This window comes from Rhinichthys klamathensis, unplaced genomic scaffold (genome assembly GCF_029890125.1).
Source record: "Rhinichthys klamathensis goyatoka isolate OS25496 unplaced genomic scaffold, OSU_Roscu_1.1 h1tg000508l_1, whole genome shotgun sequence".
NCBI lineage: Eukaryota > Metazoa > Chordata > Actinopteri > Cypriniformes > Leuciscidae > Rhinichthys > Rhinichthys klamathensis.
In genome coordinates, this window is record NW_026606989.1 from 135,339 (window position 1) to 161,464 (window position 26,126).

At 36.7% G+C, this 26,126-nt stretch overlaps 1 protein-coding gene across 5 annotated transcripts in view; it reads right to left on the bottom strand.

Annotated features, from left to right (window-relative positions):
• zmp:0000001168 (signal-induced proliferation-associated 1-like protein 2) overlaps positions 1 to 26,126 on the bottom strand; it is a 57,199-nt gene that overhangs the window by 25,823 nt on the left and 5,250 nt on the right. For 2 of the 5 annotated variants that reach the window (XR_008804176.1, XM_056238094.1), the window contains exons 1-2: positions 9,069 to 9,328; positions 690 to 2,311 (exon numbers count right to left, since the gene is read on the bottom strand). Coding sequence is in view for 4 of the 5 variants with exons in the window: in XM_056238094.1 (XP_056094069.1) it covers positions 690 to 1,809 (1,120 nt within the window). In the remaining variant the exon portion in view is untranslated. Of the gene's footprint in view, positions 1 to 689; positions 2,312 to 9,068; positions 9,330 to 26,126 lie in introns of those variants that run through there. The other 3 variants (XM_056238093.1, XM_056238092.1, XM_056238091.1) reach the window with 2 other exon arrangements.

Consider the following 26,126-nt stretch of genomic DNA (forward strand, 5'->3'; position numbering starts at 1 on the left):
GCGCGCCCGCCATATTTTTATATATCTTCCATTGACATCCTTTAAAACAAAAACAAAAAAACATGCCTCTTGACTAAGTACCGCAGCATTAGCAGGCATTATTCTTTTTTTATGGCTAAGGTTGCAGGCTTGCCTTCAAGAGGCTTTGTTAGAAACTTCCAGGCAGGTGGCCCTCCAGGAGTAAAATGTGCCTTACAGTGTTTAGTAGTACCCTTTAAGGCAAGGGTTTCCAACCGCGTTCCCGGAGCGCTACCAATACTGCACAATTTGCATGTGTCCTTTGTCTGATACACGCATTTCAGGTCTCGAGTCTCTACTAATGAGCTGATGATCTGAAGGTGTGTTGGATTAAGGAGACAAGTGTTTGGGAGATATACCTTAAGATAAGCTCAGTTCCAACCTTGCTCCAACACACCGGTCTGCAATTATCAAGTGCTCTAGAATATCTTAATTAGCTGCTTCAGATGAGCTGTTTGATCAAGTTTGGAGCTGAACTTTGCAGGAAGGTAGATCTCCAGGAAAAGGATTGGGCACCACTCTTTTAAGGCTAACGCCCAAGCTGTACCCCTAAAAGTCCATTTTTTCACATTTATTCTGAGAGTGAAGTAGACTAAGCAATGAAAACGAGTATATGATATGTTTCTTCAAAAAGAGCAAACAAGCCAAAGTGGTTCGCTACACACCCTCACCTTTCATGTAAAAGTACTTGTGATAGTAACGAGCCCCAAGGTCTGCATGCTCTATGAAGTAGTTACTTTTCCCCTGGGGCTGGACGTGGCTCTCCCTGGGCTCCTCTAATACTGAAACAGCATCATTGGGGCTTTGAAGGCTCCTCCACCTGCACCTGCTGTGCAGGCCAAGCCCCACGCTCTCCTCGCCACCCATCTCATTCCGAAAGTGAGGACAGCTGAGCAGGAGATCATTATCATTCCCATCTCCTTCGTCCAGCAAAGACTGCTCTACATCTTCCGAACTAATCCCACTTCCCGTGCCACTCCCTCCACCCTGAGAAACTGAGGAAGGTGTGGATTGAGAGAGCGGACGGAGTTGAGAGGCAGCTGACGCACCAGATGTGATGTTCTTCTTGCGCCCAATGCTGTCCCGATTAGTGGCAGCCTCCGTCAGGTCGAAGAGGATACTCTGTACGTCATAGTGTGCAAAATTGCGCACCCAAGCACCGCCTGGGACTTGTTCACAGGGAAACTGAGTGGCCTGCGGAGGGGACGGTTTGGCCTTTTTACCGAGCCCCTCTGGTTTCGGGGGCTTGACTGGTTTTGAAGTGTCTACTGCTGGAGGACAGATTGCTTTATAAAAGCCGTCCACCTCGGGAGGTGCCTCTTGCAGCCCCAAAAGAAGAAACGGATCTCTGAAGCGCAAGGCATTGGGACTGAGAGCGCCTTGTTCTTCGGCACCAGGATCTACGCACTGTGTCTGTCGCTCCAGCGAGGAGAGGCTGCCGTATTCTCGGTGGAGGTACTCCCCCTGCCCCGCAGTTAGAGTTTTGTCCCCCCCTGCCCGGAGCAACTTCCTCCCGACCTGTCCCGTTGAATCCAAATCGCCAAGGGTGACATCACTGTTGCTGCGCTGCATTATGTGTCCACGACCAACTGTCCTTAGATTCAGTGTAGCTGCGTTGGGTGTGACGCTGTCACAGTTTGTTCCCTCTGGCTCTCTCCTGGGGGGCCATTCGGCCACGACTCGTGTCCGCACACTACCACCATCCTGCTTGGGGTCAAAGCTCACTCTCGCTAGGGGCGGGCGTGGACTCTGCCTGCGGAACTTGCGGATGAAGAGATCGTCTGACTGCATGATGCCCTGATGATTTGAAGTTGTGGGAAGCTCTTACTTTTCAGATCCCCTTGCCCCTTTTTCTTACTTCTCCCCACCAAATTACTGCATCTGTGTGAATAAGTCAGGAGTTTTTGAGGAACTTAAGTGACGGACACAAATGTTTCTGTTCTAGCCATGAACACCTAAATTCTCCAGCACTGCCAGCAGAACTCCGTTCAATAGGTTCCTCATTCACTAAAATATTCAGAAGGGCTGAGCGCAACCTTCTTCCTTGGAATAAAATAACAGCCGCGCAGGCTCCAGATAGGATTTCAGTCTCTCATTAACCATCTTAAATTCTAATACACAACAGTATCATTAATGTTATAGGCCAAACCCCAGCTTGGATTAAAGTTGGACCTCCTATTGACTCCCAGTCTGGTTTATTCTGAGTCAGGTACACCTCGTCGTGACTCTACGTTCATGGCCAACCACAAGCTCTGTGCCCTTAGAGACCACGGCTGCATCCTCCACTGAATTCCTGAAACACAATGACATGTAGGTTATTAATAGGTTGTACATGATAATAAATGTTATTTAGATAGCATTTTTGTAAAATACACTTTGTGCTTGGCTTGTAAGGCAGTACATTAGATTCTGTGGTAAATTCTGCAGTACAGTTTATACTTTATTATGTGCAAAGATCTTGACTAGCTTGAAGTTATTTATACACTGGGAGATCTTGCAGATGAAGAGAACGTCTGACTGCATGGGATAGGGTTAGTAATTCCACCTACTTCAATTTTAATTTCTCTCAAAAAGTGTTAACCTTCCCTAGCCAGTGGCACTATACTGTAGGTCAGTACAGGGCGCAGCTCACACACACACACACACACACACAGACAGCTGGTTGGTCTCCTTACCACTTACCAAAAAGATTAATCATCTCTAATCCAGCTTTCTTTTTTGGTGAAACTGCCAAATTAAAATGTAACCAAATGTGCCCCATTCCTGAAATACACACACTGACATACTAATAATTGGTTTTTAATAATGTATAAGCGAGCTGGTTTTGACCAAGGGGCTGCTCACAATTAGTACAACAACAACAACAAAAAATATGCAAAATACAAAAAACATTGAATGTATAGGCCTACATGTAGGTGTGTAATTGGGCATGTAATACCTGACACCTACATAACAAATCTAACAAATAATACACATATGTCTTGCACAAAAAAAATCAAAAAAAAATCAGAGGCCTATCTAAACGCTAGCGCAAACAAGATGTGGTTGCATAGGTAGAACAGTTATAATTTTTATACACTTCCTTTCAGTCAAAAATAGCATACAGACTATTCCGTACATCAGACCACATCCACCCAGCTGGCCTGCACAATAGCTGCTCTGCTCACAAGGGGAGGGGGCTTCCTGCAAACTTTGCCAATACATTGGAAAGTACTCATAAAATATGCAACATTGTTTGCCTGGTTTTTTAGCCCATGTTGCATGATTTTTTTGCGTTATGATTTGGTCTGCTCCCATCCTCTTTCAGAATCTATATCTACATTCTGGATTGTTGGGTAAAGGAGGGAGAGGAAGATTAATATCCCAGACACATGCATGATAAATTAACTTTGTTTTAATAAAATCATTCAGAGCTACAGTCTACTCTGTCAGATGTAGCGTCACACATAAAGTTTGGCGCATGTACAGTAGTTTATTCAGCAACAAAATTACATCTCATTTAAATTATTATGCCACCCATTGGTCAAACGACCCTGAATACTATGGCAAGCAGATTTGTCTTTAAATGTCACCAGTGTGTCACCAATGTAATCCAGTTTTGACAAGTACAAATCTAATTCATGTGCTCTACAACTGCATTTAAGGCTATTTAAAAAAAGCTCTCTTATGGAATTTTTACTGATAAAAACTTTATTAGCAAACATGCAGTTGAAATAGTTAAAATACAGATAACACACTTTCACACAATTAATCAATGTTTTTGATCTCAATTTTGACAAGACATAATTTGATCTATTATAGAGCTCAATAGAATTTCTACTTGTTTTCATCATGCAAAAAAAAAAAAAAAAAAAAAAAAACCTGTTTATAGTTTATTTATTTGTATCTCTTTCTTTCCAAATCTTGCCTGAGGTAGACGTTGTCAGTTTTGGATATTGGCAAAACATATTTTTTTAAAGTTTATTTATATTCAACATTCTTCAATCCATCGATCCATTTTCAATGTAAAACTAAATACTATTGTACAATTCATAATTTGAGTCCAGATGACTCCCAGAGATACAGGAGATTCAAGTGTTAATGCTCTGACTGCAACTGATTTAACTCCTGCACAAGGACTTATTTCTTGGACTTATTCACTGCCCACAACGCTTTATCACATGGATGCAATTACCATAATGAGTTGAATAAAGAGCTCTAAAATGCAATTCTGACTAGTAAGAATTACTCTTGTAGATGTCTTTAATTACATTTAGTAATAATGAATTTGATGATAATACTCATAATTTCACTTGTTAAGATCTTAAAATTATTTCTAGTTATAATAATACTCACTAAATTTAATCATTTCAGATAGGCCTTTCTTTCATTTGATTTGACTATAGTATAAATATAATTCTGACTACTCAAAACTGAATTATGACTGTAATTGTTTTTTTTTACAGTTAATTACAGTCACTTTGTCTGGCAATTCTCATTTTTTGAGATTCATATTCATATTTTTTGTTTTATTTCTATTAGACAGCTTGAATTGAACTTAAATTAGAATTGTTACTTGTAAAAACACAACTGCAGATATCTAAAATAAAAAGCAAAACAAAACAATGGAAGTCAATTCAGACAAGTGAATTACTAGTCAACCTTGCATTGTAAATATCCCCCAAATGAATTATTACAAAATTGCATTTTCAGATATCTTCGATGTGAATTATTACTAGTCAAAATTAGGAGGTGGACCAATTCCACTTTTGCTTTTCGGATTCCGATAACTGAATTATGCTTATTAGCCAATACAGATCCGATACATAGGACTGCTTTCTTTCTTAACCCCTTAAGTTGCACCATAGCCATTACATATTTAAAACAGTAATATCCTATACTAAACCTAAACTAATATTGACTACATATCATTTGAAAGCTTAGAATCTGTAGTTTTCATATTTGGTGATTGAACACATATGGAAATGGAGGCGCCCTTATATGGGCAGTAATGGAGTCTGGTTGTGACCTAGTGAAAAAGTTTGGTACTGCGCCCAAAAAAATCTTACTGAAAGCTCATTTTATATCAACCTAAAATTTGAAACACAACTTGTTTAGCGTTTTGGCTTTGATTTTCTTGCAGCTTTAGACTCCACCAGTTTTTGAAAAAATATATTTTATATAAAATATGAATAATAAAATGTTTACATTTTCATAAACTCAAACTTCTATAACTTTTTTTTTGTTGTTTCACTTTCTTAATTTATTTAACTTCTACAAACATCTGCCAAATGTCTTGTTTAAAACAAGACCAATCTTACATCTATATTCCAAAGCATTCTTGAATTACAACCATTTAAGTTCGGATTGTGCATTTTCATGTTTATTCAAAAAAGGGGGTGTGACACTTAAGAGTTTAACCAGTTTAGAATATCTATACATCACTAACATGCCAACTACACAAAAATGCATTATAAATAAAGAGTAAACAGAGTCTATAGCTAAACAAAAACAAATTATATATATATATATATATATATATATATATATAGCCTATATAGGCTTAAATATATATATGTATATATACATACACACACAATTGTTGGGAATAGCAATAACATCCATGGGTGATGCACAATATTGGATTTGTCTGACACATTTGACAACCAAGTCCATGTCCGTGCAGATACCAATCCAGGTACAAAATCTGTGCATCCCAAGTAAAAACTGCATTACAAATATCTAAAATTGCACTAGTTCAAAACTGAATTACAACCAATAATGCATGGGAGCTTTTTAGGATAAAATGTCTAGTTGCCATCGACACTAAGGCACGTGCACAGACCCCAAGTGGTGCTCAAGCACCTAATGCCCTTTTCTGCATCATAAGTGGATTTTGTTATATATTTTTTATATATAATTATTATCTTTATATTTAATTATTTTATATTTGAGTTTTTATTTAAAATAAGTATTGCACTATTGCAATATCTGCCTACAAAGAGCCAGCCTAATATACACTATAAGGCCTACATTAACTCAAGAGAGTCTGGCGTTGGCGTAAAATAGCTTCGTTAAGGGTCGAAAATACCACCACCAACATTAATAAAAAATGCCCGCAAAATTCAAGATATGAATTTTGCCTTTTATGTTTATATCATGTTGAGCAATATCACACGAGCAAAAGTGCTGTTTTCCCGAATATCAGCACGATTGCAAATGCAATTTTAGTATTTTGATTTTAATACAACAGTTCCACAAACAAAGTTGATATCAATTTAAAATTTTAAACACAGTAGGCCTATTGTAGCCTACATTTAGACTGTTTTTGCTCTATTTCACAAACGAAAATAGTTCTGACCAAAGCAAAAGTTGCGGCTTAACTGCATGGTGTTCGTTTATGAATGAATCAGCTGCTTTGAACGATTCAGTGAATGAATAATTTTTTATTTTGACTCGCTTATTAAAACTTGCCGCCACCTACTGGCGGTTTTGTTTTATGTAAAAATATACAGAAAAGTATAATTTCATTTTTTCATTTCATATTTCAAAAATGAACATTTAAAACACTCATTTCATAGCATAATTCCAGCAACTGTACACTCTAAAAAATGCTGGGTTGTTTCAACCCATGTTTGTAGAGGCCTGCATTTCAGCCCGAGCCCGACGGGCCCCGACTTATTTATGCTCCTAGGGCCGGGCTTCGGGCCAATTTTCACGTCATAGTTCACACGCGGGCCGGGCCTCGGGCCTGTTTTAGGCTTATCTTTTTTATAGCCTATTTTAGACATTAATTAAAATAAAACATGAGAAGATGACGATTGAAAAGCAAACATAGAAAGACGTTTTATAACCTATCACACTGACATAAGACTGACACATGACAGTCTGCTCATGCTCACGCTCACGCACACACACACACACACACACACAGGTTTCCCGGCGGCGCGATCTGAGATTCGCGCGACCGGCTCGTTCTAGTGTCCCGCTATGGTAGCGAGCGTGACTTCAGCGCAGCTGGAAAAAGTACGACTGGATTAAAACCTTCCACTGTGGATGCTGTGCTTTTTCTTCACGATGCTCTGAGACTGTTCTTAGCCATGTTAGGAGGAGGTTGTTTTTTGTTTGATTGGACTTTATTTTCATGAGTCTGTTGGAAACTATTGGAAATGGCCATGTTCTGTAGTGAAGACTTGATTTTTGAGGTAAGATAACCTGCATGTTTGTTTTTAATGTAATTTATTTGATTTGTTTAGATTGCATTCTCTGTATTGTAGCCTATATTATAAATTCATTTAGTTTGCGAGCGCTGTTGCGACTGAGCAGCAGAGCAGTTTGCCTCAGCTTTTCAAAAATGACAATAAACGTTTAAACTAACGTTAAATGTCTGTGTGATATGCTTAAGTTGTTTTATATCTATGGATTTTATTGTAGCCAAGTAAAGTGTTGATTTGAGAGGCTATAAATCAATCAATGGATCAAACATGTTTAACTCGCTGTCGGCTGCTTGGTCGTCATAAATTTTGTTTTTTGTTTTTTCTTAATTAACTTTATAAAGAAATGAAAATAAACCTACCGGTAAATACTTTGCCATTGAAAACAAAATATATCTGGTTGGTTTACTGACTGCAACATAGGTCAGGCTGTTTATCTTTTTTTTTTTCTTTTTTTTTTTTTACGGGCTCGGGTCGGACTCGGGCTGATCATTCTGATGAGCTGTCGGACACGGGCCGGGCTAGGGCCTGAGCGTCTCGGGGCAGGGCCGGGCTAGGGCCTAGATTTGAGGCCCGTGCAGGGCTCTACATGTTTGGGTCAAATATGGACGAACCCAACCGTTGTTTCAATTTTTTAATTACATTTTCAACCCAACGGTTGGGTTTGTCCACATTTGACCCAAACATGGGTTAAAACAACCCAGCATTTTTTAGAGTGTACTTTAATGCATAGGTAATAATAGATTAGTTATAATAGTAATGATAAATAGTAATAACTGTCAGTAATGCACAACAATGATTTTGCTCATTTACCAATTCCAGCATAATGCCAAGAAAATAAATCCTATTTATTTATTTATTTATTTATTTATTTATTTAAATAAATAAATAAATAAATACATACATACACACACACATAAATTAAAGTAATTTAAAGATGTTCTACGGTAACTAACTTGAGCACTCGCCCCCCAAAATGTCTGTGCACTGCCCTGCACTAAAAAAAATTGTTATCGTTTTGGTCAGATGTAAAAAGCAACCAATATTTCATAAGCATAAAGCAAAATATACAGCTAGACACAAGTGAGGCCATTTGGGGTTCTTGCAAAAAATCATTTATTATGCCATGAACCTCGCAAAGTTTGATAAACCCAACCTTTTTTTTTTTACCCTCACAATTATGTTAAGACTGTTTAGTTTTAGCTCCAGTAACGTTTAGCTGTTTGGACCTAATAAAAAAAAATATATATATAAACCTTTAACATATAAAGTAGCCTATAGCTATTAGGCCACATCATGTTCAACATTTACTCAATGGATGGCTCTACACGTATCCACAGATGTCTGGGATAAACCCTGAATATCCACTGACCCTAGAACCGTCCCAAGGCTGTCTTTCTCAGCATCGTTTTTGTGCTGATGTGCCGTTTCTTTCTTATGAGCATCTATGCACTACATTTCATCCAAATGTCGCTAAAAAAGAGGGCAGTGTGGATGTGCAGTGCGAACTGTGTGAATGCAGTTAATAATCTGCCTGCCTCTGAACAGACTCGTCTACGCTAAAACAAATCTAGCCTACATTATTATTATTTCACAAATATTATCTCTTTACAATAACATTAGTGTTTAGATGAGCAGTTTAATTTCATAATAACAACAAAGGCTGCTCGCACGATATGAATCATTGGCTGCTACATGCCAAGCGGAACAGGACGAAGTAACCGAAAATGAACAAAGAAGCAAACGAGCAGCACATCCTTTCTCACTAACATGACGCTGCTACTGTCTTAATGCCGGTTGCATCAGTGGCATTTGGTGTCACTCGCATTAAAAATAGCGGTGTCGAATGAAACTCACCAACAACAAAGCGATGTCTGACAGCTGTCTAGTCTCTCTTTCCCCTCGCGTAATTCTTGTCGAACTGACGTCTTTAATGCTAAACCTAGCTCGACGAATATGCCGTTTTTGCACAGCGACTTCCTGTGATTTGCAACCTCGAGAACAGGTGCAGTGGTGCAGCGAGCCCTTCCGATGCGCGCGCCAGTGTATACGCGAGCACTGCGGTGATGTATTTTAAAGGTGAACGACGAGGATTTGACGGTTTCATCTCTCTCTCTCTCTCTCTCTCTCTCTCTCTCTCTCTCTCTCTCTCTCTCTCTCTCTCTCTCTCTCTCTCTCTCTCTCTCTCTCTCTCTCTCTCTCTCTCTCTCTCTCTCTCACACACACACACACACACACTCGCTCACACGTCCTGATCTTATTTCACACTCTCCTTTCTTGAAATAGACGACTTTTTCCTGCAGATTTAGGGGTAAACAAACACACACTGAACAAATGCAGCAGAAACGAATGCCAGAATTCCCAGTGCTTCTCCGTCATATATTTTAAATAACTAACTAAAACATTTGTGTGAACTGTGTGAACATTATTTGTATAGTGCGTCCGTTTCCTCTTTCTGATAAGAGAAAGAACTGAGACCCCATTCTCAATCCACATATTTAAGTGTCAGTTTCACTTCCAAATTTTCTGACATTAGTAAATTTAGTACAACGACGTTGTAACAACGTTTGTTGGTATGATCATTTGAGACACATTTGCACAAGGCTTTCGTCAACCCACTCAGGTCCTCTGGTAGCCTACAGCCTAATCAATTGGGCCTTTTTCGTGTGGCATGTTTCTTTTTTGTAATTTATGTTTACACTACATAAAACATTTAGGATGCATTATCAAACATCCTAAATATTTAATAGTGTCAATATTATTATACTGCAGCCTCTGTATGCTCTCAACTGTTTTCACTTCCAAGTGCATCACCTGTTAAAGGGTTAGTTCACCCAAAAATGAAAATTATGTCATTAATGACTCACCCTCATGTCGTTCCAAGCCCGTAAGACCTCCGTTCATCTTCGGAACACAGTTTAAGATATTTTAGATTTAGTCCGAGAGTTTTCTGTCCCTCTATTGAAAATGTATACGGTATATGTCCTTGTCCAGAAAGGAAATAAAGACATCATCAAAGTGACATCAGTGGGTTAGTTAGAATTTTTTGAAGCATCGAAAATACATTTTGGTCGAAAAATAACAAAAACTACGACTTTATTCAGCATTGTATTGTCTTCCGGTTCTGTTGTCAATCCGCGTTCAGTGATACTGATGACGTAAGACGCTGCTGACATGTTATCTGGTGCGCCCGAGCTTCGTTTACAGTCTAAGGGAGACGCATGCTGTAAACAAAACAATCTTCGCAAACATGTCTAAGGATTTCGACACAGAGGAAGACTTGCATTTTTTTGCCCAGCCATATTTATTTGAACCCGAATACACGGACGCACCAGATAACACGTCAGCAGCGTCTTACGGCATCAGCGTCACTGAAGCGGATTGACAACAGAACCGGAAGACAATACAATGCTGAATAAAGTCGTAGTTTTTGTTATTTTTCGACCAAAATGTATTTTCGATGCTTCAAAAAATTCTAACTAACCCACTGATGCCACATGGACTACTTAGACGATGTCTTTATTTCCTTACTGGACGAGGACATATCCTGTTAACTGTCACCCCCCTTTTTTTGAATATACATGAAAATGCACATTTCGAACTTAAATGGTTGTAATTCAAGAATGCTTTGGAATATAGACTAGCCTGGTTAAAACCAGACCATTCTCAGTTGTAACTGAGTTATGGTCTGGCAAAGCGTCATAGACAAATCATTTCCAGAGGGGCGTCACCAACGGACGTCGCGGATAGACCTAAAACCAATCAGAGCGTTGAAGGAGATGACGTATGCAGAGCGGCAGAAACATCTCCGAGTGTTGTTCTTTGCTCGGTTTTTAACAAAAGGGAAACGTTCAAATCGCTTAAAACAGACGCGATAGCTGATTCGAATGAGTGATGTTCGACGGCGGCATCCATCTTTGTATGTAGGCTACAAAATCTGCTTCAAAATCCCAGCGCTGTCGTCATCGTGTAAAGCCCGCCCCAACGTTTCTGATTGGTGCCGCGATTTCGGCGGATTGGAAATGAGCTTGAATGAGCTCTTTGCCAGACTAACTTTCAGAGCAAATCTAAATTTGCCGGAAGTTGTCTGGGTTTTCCCAGGCTAAATATAGACGTAAGATTGGTCTCGTTTTAAAGAAGACATTTGGCAGATTTTTGTAGAAGTGAAATAAATTAGGAAAGTGAAACAGAAAAAAGTTATAGAAGTTTGAGTTTATGAAAATGTACAATGTAAAAAAAAATAATTATTCATATTTTATATAAAATATATATTTTCAAAACCTGGGCGACTCTAAAACTGCAAAAAAAATCAAAGCCAAAAATCTGAACAAGTTGTGTTTCAAATTTTAGGTTGATATCTCAAACAATGAGCTTTCAGTAAGATTTTGTTTGGGCGCAGTACCAAACTTTTTCACTAGGTCACAACCAGACTCCATTACTGCCCATATAAGGGCGCCACCATTTCCATATGTGTGTTGAGTGATCTGAACCATTATTTCCACAATTTTCATACAATTTATGAAGTAGACATCCTATTCAGAAGTAATATGAGAAGTTTGGCAGATTTTGATATGAATTCAACCTCTAAGAAACATAAAAACAACAAGTATGTGCGTTATAGGCAGCTTGCTGCCATGTCACAAATGGTGAATCTATAATTTTTTTCTTTATATTTAAAAAAATTTCAGACCTTTTTTTCTAAAATAATTGAATGGATGCTATCTTTTGAACTCTTGCCATGAAAACAAACTGAGGTTTCTACCCTTCTTTCATGATTTTTCATGTTCATCACTATTTCAAAATAAAGGTCTATAAAGGAATAAAGGAGTATGAAAATGTTCTTGTTGCAAATTGATAAATTACGGCTCCTCTGTAATTTATTTTGAAAATCAATCCCACATATAGAAACTAGAGATTGTAAGCTTTCAAATGATATATAGTTTGTCAAGATTAGTTTAGGTTTAGTATAGGATATTACTGTTTTAAAAATGTAATGGATTTGGGCCCACCGGTGGGCCCGTGACACTTAACAAAACCGTACATTCATTTTCAATGGAGGGACAGAAAGCTCTCGGACTAAATCTAAAATATCTTAAACTGTGTTCAGAAGATGAACGGAGGTCTTACGGGTTTGGAACGACATAAGGGTGAGTCATTAATGACATAATTTTCATTTTTGGGTGAACTAACCCTTTAATGTGGGTTCAAGCATGATTAATTGGTAGCTGAAAATAGATGCAAATTTAACTGTCTCTGTTAAAACTTTCCACTGTCCCACAACTCCAACTAGAGTAAAGTAGTGTTTTAACTTATGTAGGCCTTTTACTGTTTGAGAGAGTAATTCTTTGATAGGTATCTGCTAAGAACATTATGTTAACAAGAGAGAAAGGAAGCAAATTTGTTCTATTTAATATTGTTTAGCCAACACCATTTTTATACATAAAAAAAGAGACAATAATTTTCAACACTGTTTAAGAATCTACATAGTATACATCATTGCTGATTGACACTAAACATTTGCAACAGGGCACAAAGATTTATTAATTGTGCAGGAAGTTGCACATAGCTTTGTTACCTCTTGGTACAATCCTTTTTTATTCTGTTTGGTTAAAAGCTATATTTGATTTAGGATGAAAGATCTACCACTCAACTTATAGGGTCAGCGTTGACTGAGTAGCCTAATTTTATCACTGGCAAACCTGTGGAAACAAACATGACAAATCTCTGGGCACAAACCAAAAAAGCTCTTAGAGGCTCTTGGAATATCTCAATTGAAAATAAATAATTTGTGTATGGATTTAGAAGCTTTATCTAGGCCTATATAAATGGACTTGAAACTAATTCTTAAGTTATAGGTTGAAACAAAATAACTTGAAAATTACAAAAGCTGAATTGATTACTGAAAATTCTAAAAACACTTACAGCATTTACTGAGGATTTGTTGACTATAGGGAATGCAAAGTATAGTTTACTAATAACAACAGTATATCTATTTGCTGTGTTATAGTATATGTTTATTATGTTTTTTTCCCCTCCATGTCCCAACACACATACTAACAAATGCAAAACTGTTTGCAATTGCAATGGCCCATATGGGCCTATGTAAAACAGTTAAACCATATCAAGTTGCCACAATACACAGCTTGCTAAGATGCACAGTGCTTCTTACAGTTTTAAATTCCCTATATGCAGTGATGGATTAAACAGAGAAAAGGCTTAAACGGTTTCAGTATTGAGGGCTTGAATATTGTCCTTACTGAAGGTTTTGATGCAGCATCCAAACTGCGCCTAATGGAAATACAAATGTTCCCTATCTGTCAGTCACTTCGACATTGTGTCGGGTACTGACACTTGGAGGTCGCACTTGGGAGCCCCAAACACCTCTGATATTTTGAGAAAGTCAATGAGAATTGGCAAGTGGAATTTGCTTGTGCTACTCCCCCGGACTTACGGGTATAAAAGGAGATGGCGTGCATCCACTCCTTCAGGTTTGTGCTGAGGAGCCGAGAACTTGTGCCAGCCATTCGGCGGGGAGTTCAGTGTTGTGACAGGAGGTCACTTCGACGTTGTGTTGAGTACTGACACTAGGGGTCCCAATGGAAAGCACCACAACAGCTGAAACGAGTTACAAGGTTTTGGTGGTGCAGACCAGTAAGCTTGTCGGGTAACAAGTGCACTCGCAACATCGTGACCTTCCCAACACCACACGTAAGCCATGTAGTCCATCGAACAACGCGGGGACAGAAAGGACAGTACTTACAATGGGAATAGGTTGCTTCAGTCAGTCTTTTGACCTTGTCACTTTTTTTTTCTTTTAAATTAGAAGTTAGCACTAGAGAAGTGCTCTTCCTCCTCGGTAGGAGAAAGAACACTACGGAGATCACATCCTGCCCGAGGAGAGGTTTGTGGAGAATATATCGCATGGACTTACCAACCCGGAAGTAGCACACTACAAACACAGTGACTGACAGAGGCGGAGCTCTGGGCTAGGGGAAGACATGAGTTTACCGACAGGGGTGCGACCCCTAGTGCCAGTACTCGACACATCGTCTCATTCCCTCCATCAGGGAACAGAGGTTAAAATAGTAACCAAGACTTTCATTTGCAATGACAAGTTACAAGTTACAATATACTTTTATCCAAAATGTAAATTAACTTATAGGGTCAGTGTTGACTGAGTAGCCTTATTTATACACTGGCAAATCTGTGTAAACAAACATGACAAATCCTATGTACTTATTATAGTAATTATAATTACTGGGTAATAACTAGGTACTAACCCTGAACCTACCCCTAAACCTACCCCTAACCCACGTACTTACCTTATATTAGCCAGTACTTTCTAGGTAAGTACACTGTAAGTACACGTAAGTACTGTACTGTAAAAGCAAGCGTTACCACATAAATTAGGGTTACAATATTTTATGTTTTTTTTTTTTTTTGCCAAAAATAGCTCTTATACCCCTTTTCCACCAAAGCATTTTGAGAGTGCCTACTCGCGAACCAGTTTCTTTGTGTTTCGACAGCCAAAGAACCGGTTCTCGGCCAGGAAAATTAGTTACAAAGTGGCACCAACTCTTTGCTGGACTAGAACCGTTCTTTTACCACGTCATGCTTACGTCGTGGCTGGGGGCAGGGTTATTGTGATTTGTGACCAACAACACGACGGAAATGGGAGAGCTAAGACGTATGGCGACGTACACAGTGACGTAACGACGTCATTCATATATAACATAAACATATATTTACCCGCTCATAGACCCTCCCTTCGGAGAAATCAGGCAAGAAGTGGTTGAAAGTGGACAAAAGAGACTGGTTAAAACACCAGGTGCAAACGAGAATGTGTCTCTCTCGTCTACTTATGATCGATTCGACATAAACGCATCTGAATGCCAGGTGTAAACAGGGCAGAGAAAGCGAGAAAGCGTTATCTATTCTTTGGAAAATTGTATGGAAAATTGGTAGTAATGAGTATGGAAGCGTTTCAAATATTTCAGTAACGAAAAATCTATATTTTTGACAACACTACATTGCACTTAGTGTATTATTTCAGATGCCTTTTTAAAAGACTACAACTGAAAAACGAAAATGGTTATTTGAAGTATTAAATATGAAGTATTATATGTTAATTTCAAGCTCCACACAATATATATATATATATACATATATATACACACAACAATATATATGTATATACAATATATACATATACTGTACACACACACACAGAAACATTTATATTGAACAATGGAAAGCAGAGTAAATGTAGTATGAAATGTAGTGGGGTTGTTTCAGAGAGGCAGTTTAATTTTGACCATCACCCTTATTATAGGGTCTGCTTCCTGTTTGACAGGAAGTGATGTGATATGCCAGTTGACCTTTATGTAGGGTGAGAGGATGAAACTGTCATACCATCCTGCATGGCCTAGAACAAGGTGAACTAAACTTCCGCATCTATGTGTAATTTCTCTCCACTTTGTTTCCTCCATGCTCACATCTTTTGCACTTTTTAATATATAAGCGCTCATACAATGCTGAATACTGTTTGCTCATTTTTGTCAGTTATAGGTTTGTTCTGCAAAGTTGATTTGTAACATTTTTAATACGTTTTATTTCTGCATATATCATTGCTTTCATCCCCACCATAATCCTATTTTTATTTTATTTTTCATGTGGATAAGCTAAACACATTCGTCTAATAGCTCTGTTTACACCTGGTATTAACATACGTCTTGTGTGATACAATCACAGGTTGTCAACCAAGACATTTATCACATGTGTCTCAAATGCATCTCCTGTGATCACTTGAGGGTTGGATTCAGTTTATGAGAGGATCTCTGATTTCATGAATACAGTTCTCCTCATGGAGTTCACCATTTTAAAAATAAACAAAAAGAGAGATTTTCCACAAGACAAACAAAATGTACACAAATGATCCTTTTCAAAATATGCATGGTTTTTATTATTGTGTTGCTTTCTCCAGCATACAGTACTTCATGTCAGTCTGTCACTGCAAGTTGATATCTTACTCAAGATGTTCTGTGAATTATTTAGCTCATATTGATCTCTATTTAAAAAAAGACTGATCTCTACAGCGGTGAGTTAAATACAATCTATATAGGCAATACTTTTGATTGATGATAATTCCACTTCACTACTTAACCAAAGTATTGAAAGAGAATAGTTTCACCACTTAAAACATTAACATCCTGAGTATTAATCCTTTTATAGCTGAATTATGGAATCCAACACTGTCTTTATGAAAACAAGAATAAGTATTAAAAAAGGGATAATGACAACAAATGAATTATCAATATTTGTATCATTTATTGTGCAATTATGTTTTGGTTTATTCATATATAATTTAATAATTTATTCAACTCACCCCAGATTACCCCACTTACACATTGACATGTCTCAACCCTAACCTGAGGCAAGTTTTTGACAAGTCGATTTCAAGATAAAATTTCAGTTGATATAGGAGAAATGAAGAAGTACACTTTAGTATACTTTTAAAATGAGCACTTATTATGGAAATAATACACTTTAAAAGAATTTACTTAAGTGTAAACTGTTTTCAGACACTTATATTTTAGTTTAAATTCTTTTAAAAGCAAGTAATTGAATGTTATTGTGCTTTTTGACCCACTTAAGTATAGGACTTAAGTACATCTTTGTATGTAATTTCATCACTTCTGTTGTCTTTAAAATATGGTTAAAGTGAACTGCCCAATTTACCGAGATGCATTTATGGTAAACTAAAATATACTTTAACGTCATTTCTTTTGCAACTTGTATGTCATGTATTTTAATTGCACATTTTGCATAATTTGGTGCATTTAAAATATATGAACTAAATATTGAATAAAACACTACAGTTAAAATGATTTTAAATATATAAGTATACAGTATAAAAGTATTTTACATGTGCTTTAGTATGTTAGTCAACACAATAAACTAAGTGTATTTCTTTAAAGCATACATAATGATTTTAAATTTGATTTGACATTATTACCATAAGCTTTTAAAAGAGTACTGAAGCGTGTTAAGAAACAAAGTCATTAAAGTGCTCTTTAAGTACACTTAAGTGGCCTTTTATTTAATTAAGATTTCAAGTACACATTCAGTAATTAAGTACACTTCTTTTTCACAAGTTTCCTGATATTGTGGTTCATTAGTTGTATTTCATTTCTCTGTGCTTAGAGAATAACCCAAGTAAAAACTTTGCTGTCCCACGTTCCCCTGGTACTTGTGCAAGGTCACCCTAGTGCTTGAGGCAACACTGTATTTTTAGCACATGACACTGAACACTAAATAAAAAATTAAATGCTATTTTGTGTTCAGTGTCAAAAATATGGTTGCTCGACAACAATAGCAGAGGACTGACAAAAAGTCAGAGTAAATAACCATTAATCTTGGAAGGACAAAGAGGTTGACTAAAACATTATTCAGTTATTCATGAGCAAACCATCAGGCCACATTCAGGATATGCTTGAAAAAAAAAAGTCAACGATTTTTGCTCCTCCTCCAATGCAAACTTGAGAACAAAAACAAAACCTCAAGCAGGAAGTTTACAACTTGGTTCAAAAGGTTGAAATGATGCGAAAAGTACACAAAGACACGGATAGGAGATCCATCAGACATAACCACACGTCTCATTTGAGAAGTTAAACGCAACAAATTATGCAGTTGATTGATGCAGAATGTAAAGCTGTTAAATCCGTTGGCTGCATTTGAAATGGCAAGTGTTTTATGAGTTTTGTGTTTGTATAAAGAGGAAGAGGAAGTTGCTTGACAAAACAACACAATGGAATTAAGTTGAGTAATTCAAATGAGAGTATTTTATTCCTTAATTGTTTGGTTGTTCTCTATGCTTGAGTTCAGGTGACTTCCTCTGTCTTTGTCCATTTTTTGCATGTGTGCCATTGAAAAGAAGAAGTATACTTTAAAAAAGTATTATTCAAATAATACACTTTACTTCACTTCACTTTTGAATTGAACTTGAACTTTTGAACTGCATGTTAATAGGAATTAAATTAAATGGTCTTAGTTTAAATGTTAAATTTACTTAGCTTTTTTCAGCTTTTTGACCCACTTAAGTTGGACTTCAGTACATCTTTATATGTAATTTAACTTTGAACAGTGTGCTGTCGAATGTACTGACAAGCGTTTATGGTCAAATAAAATATACTTTAATGCATTTCTATTTGAATTTGTATGTCATGCATTTAAATACATTTGTATTCACACATATGTAATAAGGTTGCAATTTAGTACATTTATTATAAGTTTAGTACATTTATTTAATACAAATTATAATCAAGTACTTTAGTACTATTAATCTGACATTATTACGAAGAGCGCCATGAAAGTGTATATGGCCTTTTATTTTTATTAATATTAAATTATCTTAAAGTACATTTTTTTGTACAAACAAAATATACTTTTTAAGATTGTAACTACATGTGCACATTCAATACAATTAAGTGGACTTTTAATTTTTTCGCAAGGGTCAACAGTGTATATTCCCTTTTACCAAATCGTGTGTATACAGGTTTAATGAAAAAAGCCTCATAATCAAAGTAAATAATGTTTTTTTTTTTTTTTTTTTACAGATGCTAAACTTCTTTATTATGGGTAGGCCTAATTATAGCTAATTAGCTTTATATAAAACAGTAGTGGTCTGTGGTCCTCATTTATGTGTGTGTGTGTGTGTGTGTGTGTGTGTGTGTGTGTGTGTGTGTGTGTGTGTGTGTGTGTGTGTGTGTGTGTGTGTGTGTGTGTGTGTGTGTGTGTGTGTGTGTAAGATGTCTACAGAAATGGGGCTTTATTGCCCAAGTAGGCAGGAAGAACAACTGTTCTAATGAAACACACAGAGAGACACACTCACACAAGAAAGGATATAGTGAGAAGCCTTCCTCCATCACTACATCCATTATACTTCTGTCACACTGTCCACTCTGTCCATACCACTCTGTCTTTGCACCTGCGACTGCATCTTTTCCTACTTTACATTCTCCTCTCATCTTACTATTTTTTTAAAACTAATATAAACTTAGACTATCACTCTTTGAAATAAAGATCAGAAAAGGAGGTTTTCACAGCGATGTCATAAGAATCGTTTTGGGTTCCGCAAAGAAACTTTTTCATGGTTTGAAGAACATTTTAATAATCTAAAGAACCTTTTTCCGTTATAAAAAACGGAATGGAAAGGTTTATAGATGTTAATGGTTCTTCATGGAACCCTCAACTTCCATTAAGAAACTTTATTTTTAAGAGTGTATGTTATAATACATTAGTAACGAAATAACATATTAATCTGCTTTTGTATTTTATTAAATTATTTTGAGTTAATGCATATGCTAATATTGGTAAATCATCTTTTTTTCAGCCAGCCTTAGAATTGTGCAGGACATATGGGGGATAAAAAGAAAGTTTGGAAATGTCTTGTCAGAGTGTAATCTACATGTTGTGATTTTTTTTCACTTGCATCTCTTTGGCCAAATACTGTTGAAAGCATTTATTTACCTGCTAAAAATGTAGGACATGAGAAGTGAATTTACACATTCTTAGCTTATGAATATTAATTAGACCACGCAGACATTGCTTGACCTTCCTAGAGCGCCCATTTGCTTGGCCTAATTAATATTAATGAGCTAGAGGTAAGCTGAGCCCTGGGCTCATTCTTCTAGTTTCAAGCATATTTTTTAAAAAAATAGTACAATGATTAAACAATTTACACAATAAACACGAAAAATTACGAAATGGCAAATATTCATCCTGATTAACGCTTTCTCACTTTCTTAAAGATTTGACGGATTATAGACATTTCCAATATGTCGGTCAAAGTGCTCTTCATCTGGAAAGCATATACAAACATTTGATTGACATCTTAATACTATGAATCAAAAACATCTTAAAGACGTTTCCTAAATGTGAGTTTTAAATCTCACCAGCCTCTCTTCATAATACAACAGTTTTAAGCGACTTTTTAAGAAGATACATTCATATAGGCAGGGGTGCACATAACTTTTTCAGTGAGTTACTCAGGTGAGTACCAGGAGATGGTGTTTGGTACTCACCCCATATGTAGCGTGGTCTTAAAGGGATACTCCACTTTTTTTGGAAATAGGCTCATTTTACAACTCCCCCAGAGTTAAACTGTTGAGTTTTTACCGTTTTTGAATCCATTCAGCCGATCTCCGGTTCTGGCGGTATCACTTTTAAAATAGCTTAGCATACATCATTGGAGTGGACAAGACCATTAGCATTTCTCAAAAAAAAATGACCAGAGAGTTTTGATTTTTTTCCTATTTAAAACTTGACTCTTCTGTAGTTACATCGTGCACCAAAACCGACGGAAAATGTAAAGTTGCGATTTTCTAGGCTGATATGGCTAGGAGCTATACTCTCATTCCTGCGTAATAATCAAGAAACTTCAATGCCGTACCATGAGTGCAGCAGGCGTAATGATATGACGCAGCGCCTGAAAATAGGCCACCTTCCGTCAACACAACGGAACTATTTTCAGGCGCTGTGTCATATCATTACGCCTGCTGCACTCATGGTACGGCATTGAAGTTTCTTGATTATTACGCAGGAATGAGAGTATAGTTCCTAGCCATATCAGCCTAGAAAATCGCAACTTTACATTTTCCGTCGGTCTTAGTGCACGATGTAACTACAGAAGAGTCAAGTTTTAAATAGGAAAAATATCTAAACTCTTTGGTCATTTTTCTTTAGAAATGCTAATGGTCTTGTCCACTTCAATGATGTATGCTAAGCTATGCTAAAAGTGGTACCGCCAGAACCGGAGATCGGCTGAATGGATTAAAAAACGGTAAAACTCAACAGTTTAACTCTGGGGGAGTTGTAAAATGAGCCTATTTCCAAAAAAAGTGGAGTATCCCTTTAATAAGTGCAGTCCTCCTCAGTGTAGAAGCTGTCAATCACAGCTGTCAATCATGACATCACATTCCCGTTTTTATAGCATCAAGTAACTAACTAAAGACCGAACTTATTTTAAAAAACGAACACTTAAATTTACATCAGCGCGAAAAAAACTACCTAAAATAACAGAAAACATCGTTGGAAAAAATTAATTTGAAGTGTAATTTGATTGTTTAGTTCATTAGACTACATGATGAGGATTTTGAACAACTCACTATAGCTGTGTCAGCCGGTATTTTGTCAGTCAAAAATAGTCGATCTCCGAATGCAACTTAACAGGGAGGAGAGTTAAGATGGAAAGCTCCTAAAGCTTAGTTCCATATAAATTCACGGATAATTTGTTGTTTTGTCGTAAGTGAAAAACAATATTGATCTTGTATTTGAAAAAGGATCCTCATATAAGAAACAATACTAAAATTCAGAGTCAGTTCAGTTCGCATTCGGAGATCGACTATTTTTGACTGACAAAATGCGGGTGTTACTGTTCCGGCGGACACAGGCACAGCTACAGTGAGTTGTTCACTATCTTTTTTTTTAGAAAACTCTGTGTACACAAACAATGTTCTCAATGCTCGAGTTCATGTGTAGAGCCCCTGGTGATACTTCCAGCAAAGTTTCATGTTGTGTCGAGCCTTCTTAGTGTTTTAAAAATAGCGATTTTTGATGCTATCATATACGTGCCCCTAGCTCTCCCATTCAAAAGGCAATTTGACCGAAAACGAAAATACGGTCAAACTTAGGGTAGAGTGGGGGAAAACGCCCCCCTTAAGGAAAATGTGACATTACTGTGAAACAAAACATAAATGTGACTAGAATTGCCATCCCAGTTTTGAGTGACTATGGCAGGAGAATATTACTAAATATTAAAATTGCTCAACCTGCATAATTATATATATTTTTTGACTGAAAATATTTTTGTACAAAGGGGGCGTTTTGCCCCAGCGGTGGGGTAAAACGCCCCCCAAGGTGGGGTAAAACGCCCCCTTTCTTACCAACCAGTTTGCTTCATAGATCAACAGCAAAATAAACATAGTTTTTAATCTCTAAAAGTAAAAGGCAAGTAATGCAACAACATGTATATATACCTATTAATATTTATTTCAGGAATGTACAAAATAGCCAAATTTCTAACATTTTAATATTTTGATTTCTACAGTAGGCCTATATGGGGTTGATAATTGATGTAGTATTTGTTCACCACTATCATCAAGAAAAACAGAAAACCCTAAATAAATATTAAACATAAATTAGTGTATTTAAAGTGAAATATATTCAATAAATGCTCTAAAAGTCACTATATTTTATCATTGGGTCACCTAACCACCTTCCATCATTGCATCCACCAAGCTAGCTAGCTAATGCTCACTTGAGGTAATTTTATCATGTTTTGTTAAAATATTTTGATTTTATCGCCTAGTTATACTGCATTAAAGTGTAAAATAAAGACTTTGATAAACAGAAATATGTTACTATAGTAATTATGATAAAGAGAAACTATGCCCATTTGGGGGCGTTTTACCCCACAAGCTATGTTTTTTTTTTAAATTGTTTTAAAAAATATATATAATTATATTCCATATAAATAACATATGCTCTCAAACTACAGACTTCACTATTCATCTATCATACATTACTGTGATATCACTGTGAACAATATTCTATTAAACACTTGTTTACTAATATCTGAACATTATAGCATTTTCCATGTAATCCCCTTCTCTTCAAATACGTCGCTGGTGTCTGCTTCTCCATGGAGATTTGTATATCCCCGTTGTCAACGTAGTGCATAGCAATAGTAAAAATGTATCTTGATTCATTCTAGTGGTTATTTTGGGGAAAACGGGTGGGGGGCATTTTACCCCAGGGGGGCATTTTCCCCCACTCTACCCTAAAAGTGGCGTTTCCATTCTAATTATGTTTTTAAATGAAAGTTTGCCTCGGGTATATTAACAAAAAGACCCTAGGTTGCATTTTGGCGACAGTTACCCTTTAAGTACTCAAAGGCGCGTAATAACACAAGTGGCATTACGCATTTCTGATTTATGTCGCGCATGCGTACCTGCGTACCAGTTATGTGCACCCCTGCATATAGGATCTAATTTGATGTTTTAAAAACATAAGTCAATCAGGCATTCATGTATTAATGAGAATGGATATTTTTCATATTAAACAGAACATAATGGTGGTGCTTGGGGCTTAATACATTATTGGTCATTCAATGCTTGAATGAAAAGGACCAATAATAACAAGGCCCGAGATTACAGTAAGATGCTAAAAGTTACTTATATTTATATATATTCTTTTTTTTTTATTAAGTTGCATTTTTGATAATTTTTGGTTTTGAGAAAACAGTTGAAGAGACAGGAAGCAGTAGGAAGTGGGATCGAGAAGAGACCATGAGTCCGGACTTGCGATATTTGACGGAGCATTGTCCATAAGGCTATGACTCCGACAAAATGTAAAATGTTTTATATAATGAATATTCTCAATCATGAATATTAAATCACATTGCATCAACCGGAGTGATTTATTGAAAACAAAATGCGTGAAAGATGAGCACTAGTCAACTGGATTACTGTGTGCGTGTTAGTCTGTTGCCTATCTGCATGGTCAGACTCTCTATAATTAAAGTCACCATGAAATCAAAATGGATTTTTTTTATGGAATATTTCCGTATTTATCTTAAATGATTTATTCTTGCAAAAAAAAGAAGCTTATTACAGTAATTAGCTAATTGTGATTAATTGCACCTAATATTAAATATATTAAATAAACATTTACATTTTTAATATATTTTATATTGTAATAATTTCACATTGAATATCCAAAATAATTTAGAAACATATAGAAACATAAAACAAATTTTGTTTAATGGCAACCTTTTACAAAGTATATGAATGAAGGCCAGTATCACTAATACTGATACTGATGTCTCTATTAAATGGAAAGCTATCAATTTTAACATTTAATAGGCTTTAAGGGGGTCATATAATGGCATTTTTGTACAAGCTAAAATGATTCTTTAGCGTATATATAAAATAAAAGTTTGTAATATAATTTAATTAAAAATTCTCATTAAGAAAACATTGTACATAGAAAACATGCCGTAATGTACCCTGAGTGTAAACCTTAGACGCATTCATCGTGAAGCGTGCAAGCGATTTGCAAAGATTAATATAAATATTAATATAAAGATTAATAAAACGTTACACTCACTTCAGTTCTTCTGGAGGTTCAGCAGGAACACGAATAGCTGGTACCGATCCTTTATTCATGAGCAGCTTCTTAGCAAAACCAGCTTTATACTGATCCTCGTTTATAAAGCAGTCTGGTGAGAAATTATTCGCGCAAACATGAAAGCATTGACGTTGCTCACGGGGAATATTCCCTTCGAAAACAAAGCTTAGCCACTGCGTCTTCAGCGGTTCGGATTTAGGAACATTAAAATGACTGCTGTGTTCGTTATTACACCCAAGAACAGAACACCACAATCGCCATTCTGCTCATAGACAGTGCTCCAGCATATCAACAATGACCGCGCCGGTCCATGCGGACTTTGATTGACAGCTCGCTGACGAGCGAGGTCGGGTCTGTGTTGAAACGCTGCTGTCAATCAACAATCGTGGGAGGGGCGTCACACGGTCGAACGGCTTGATTTGAGACAGGGGAAAACATACAAGGAGATTAAAAAAAAAAACACTGGATGGATTTTTATCATTTTATGATGGTTGTGTACAGGCACTGCCAACACACATTTCAGTTCAATCAACTTGTAAAAGTGCATGTATCATTATACGACCCCTTTAAAAAATGTGGGCTGGTTCAGAAATTGTTACTTGCCCTGCTAAAATGCACAAAAAACTGTTGTTTTTGGCCCATGTAACCTTGAAAACAGTGCTTTAAGATTTTCAGGTAAATATGCAGAAATTGAATAGGCTAATCAAACACTGCATAAATGATAAACTGAATATAGATGAATCCTTATTAAAGCTACAAAAGTTATTCAGTCAAGAGCAGTGAGTGATTTACTTTTGTCTTTTGTTCTTAGATTAACATTAATGTTTATAAGGCTGGTTTCACTAAGACCTGACTTACATGACTCGGATCTGACACATCCTATTTTCTCACAATTCTTTACGTCAATGTAACACTTTTCAACTAATTTAAGACCGTGAGTGTTGTCCGTCCATGTGCGAAAGAGAACTCTGCAGCACTGTGTGTGCGTTTCGGGTGTTTGTTCACAGAAAGCTGCACCAGTTCAGATTTGAGTTTTTTTTTTGTGCATCTTATGCTTGAAGGGTTTAATAACACTTGAATGAATGATTGCGTGGTCATATACTGTAGCGCAGCCAAAGGATGACAGAAATAAACAGATTTTGTGGGCATTATCAGACTTGTGCGGCTCTAATGATAATGCGATCTGTCTTCCTTACCATAGCTCTTAGGGTATGCATTAGGACCTGCATCTACATCAACATAGCTTCCCATCATTTAGGTCAAAGCATTTAATATTTAAGTGTTCCATTTTAACATTACACTATATTTAGCTTCACTTGCAAGTTAGAGCAGGGCAGCGGAAGTGTAATGGAATAAAATAGAAATTACAGAATGTATTCATACACTTTTTGGGGTTTTTTCTAGTTGTGAATAATCTTTAAGAATACATTCTCATTACCCCACACTTTCATATGTCTGAGAAAAGAAGTTTGCTTCTCTTTGCCAAAATTGATCATTACATTTTTGTTTTCAGAATTTCAACATTTTCTTGCATTTCTTTTCTCTTCTTTGATGGTCTTATTTCACACAGAAGTTGGTGTGCGTGGCATTAAGCTCCGAGTTTCCCACAGACACTCACAGCACTTGTATTGATTTCCGGCTCTTTGCACCAAGGAAATGCTAAGACATACACATACTAATGTTGAATGATGTTTTGTTTTTCTTGCATTATTATTTGCCTGAGAAATA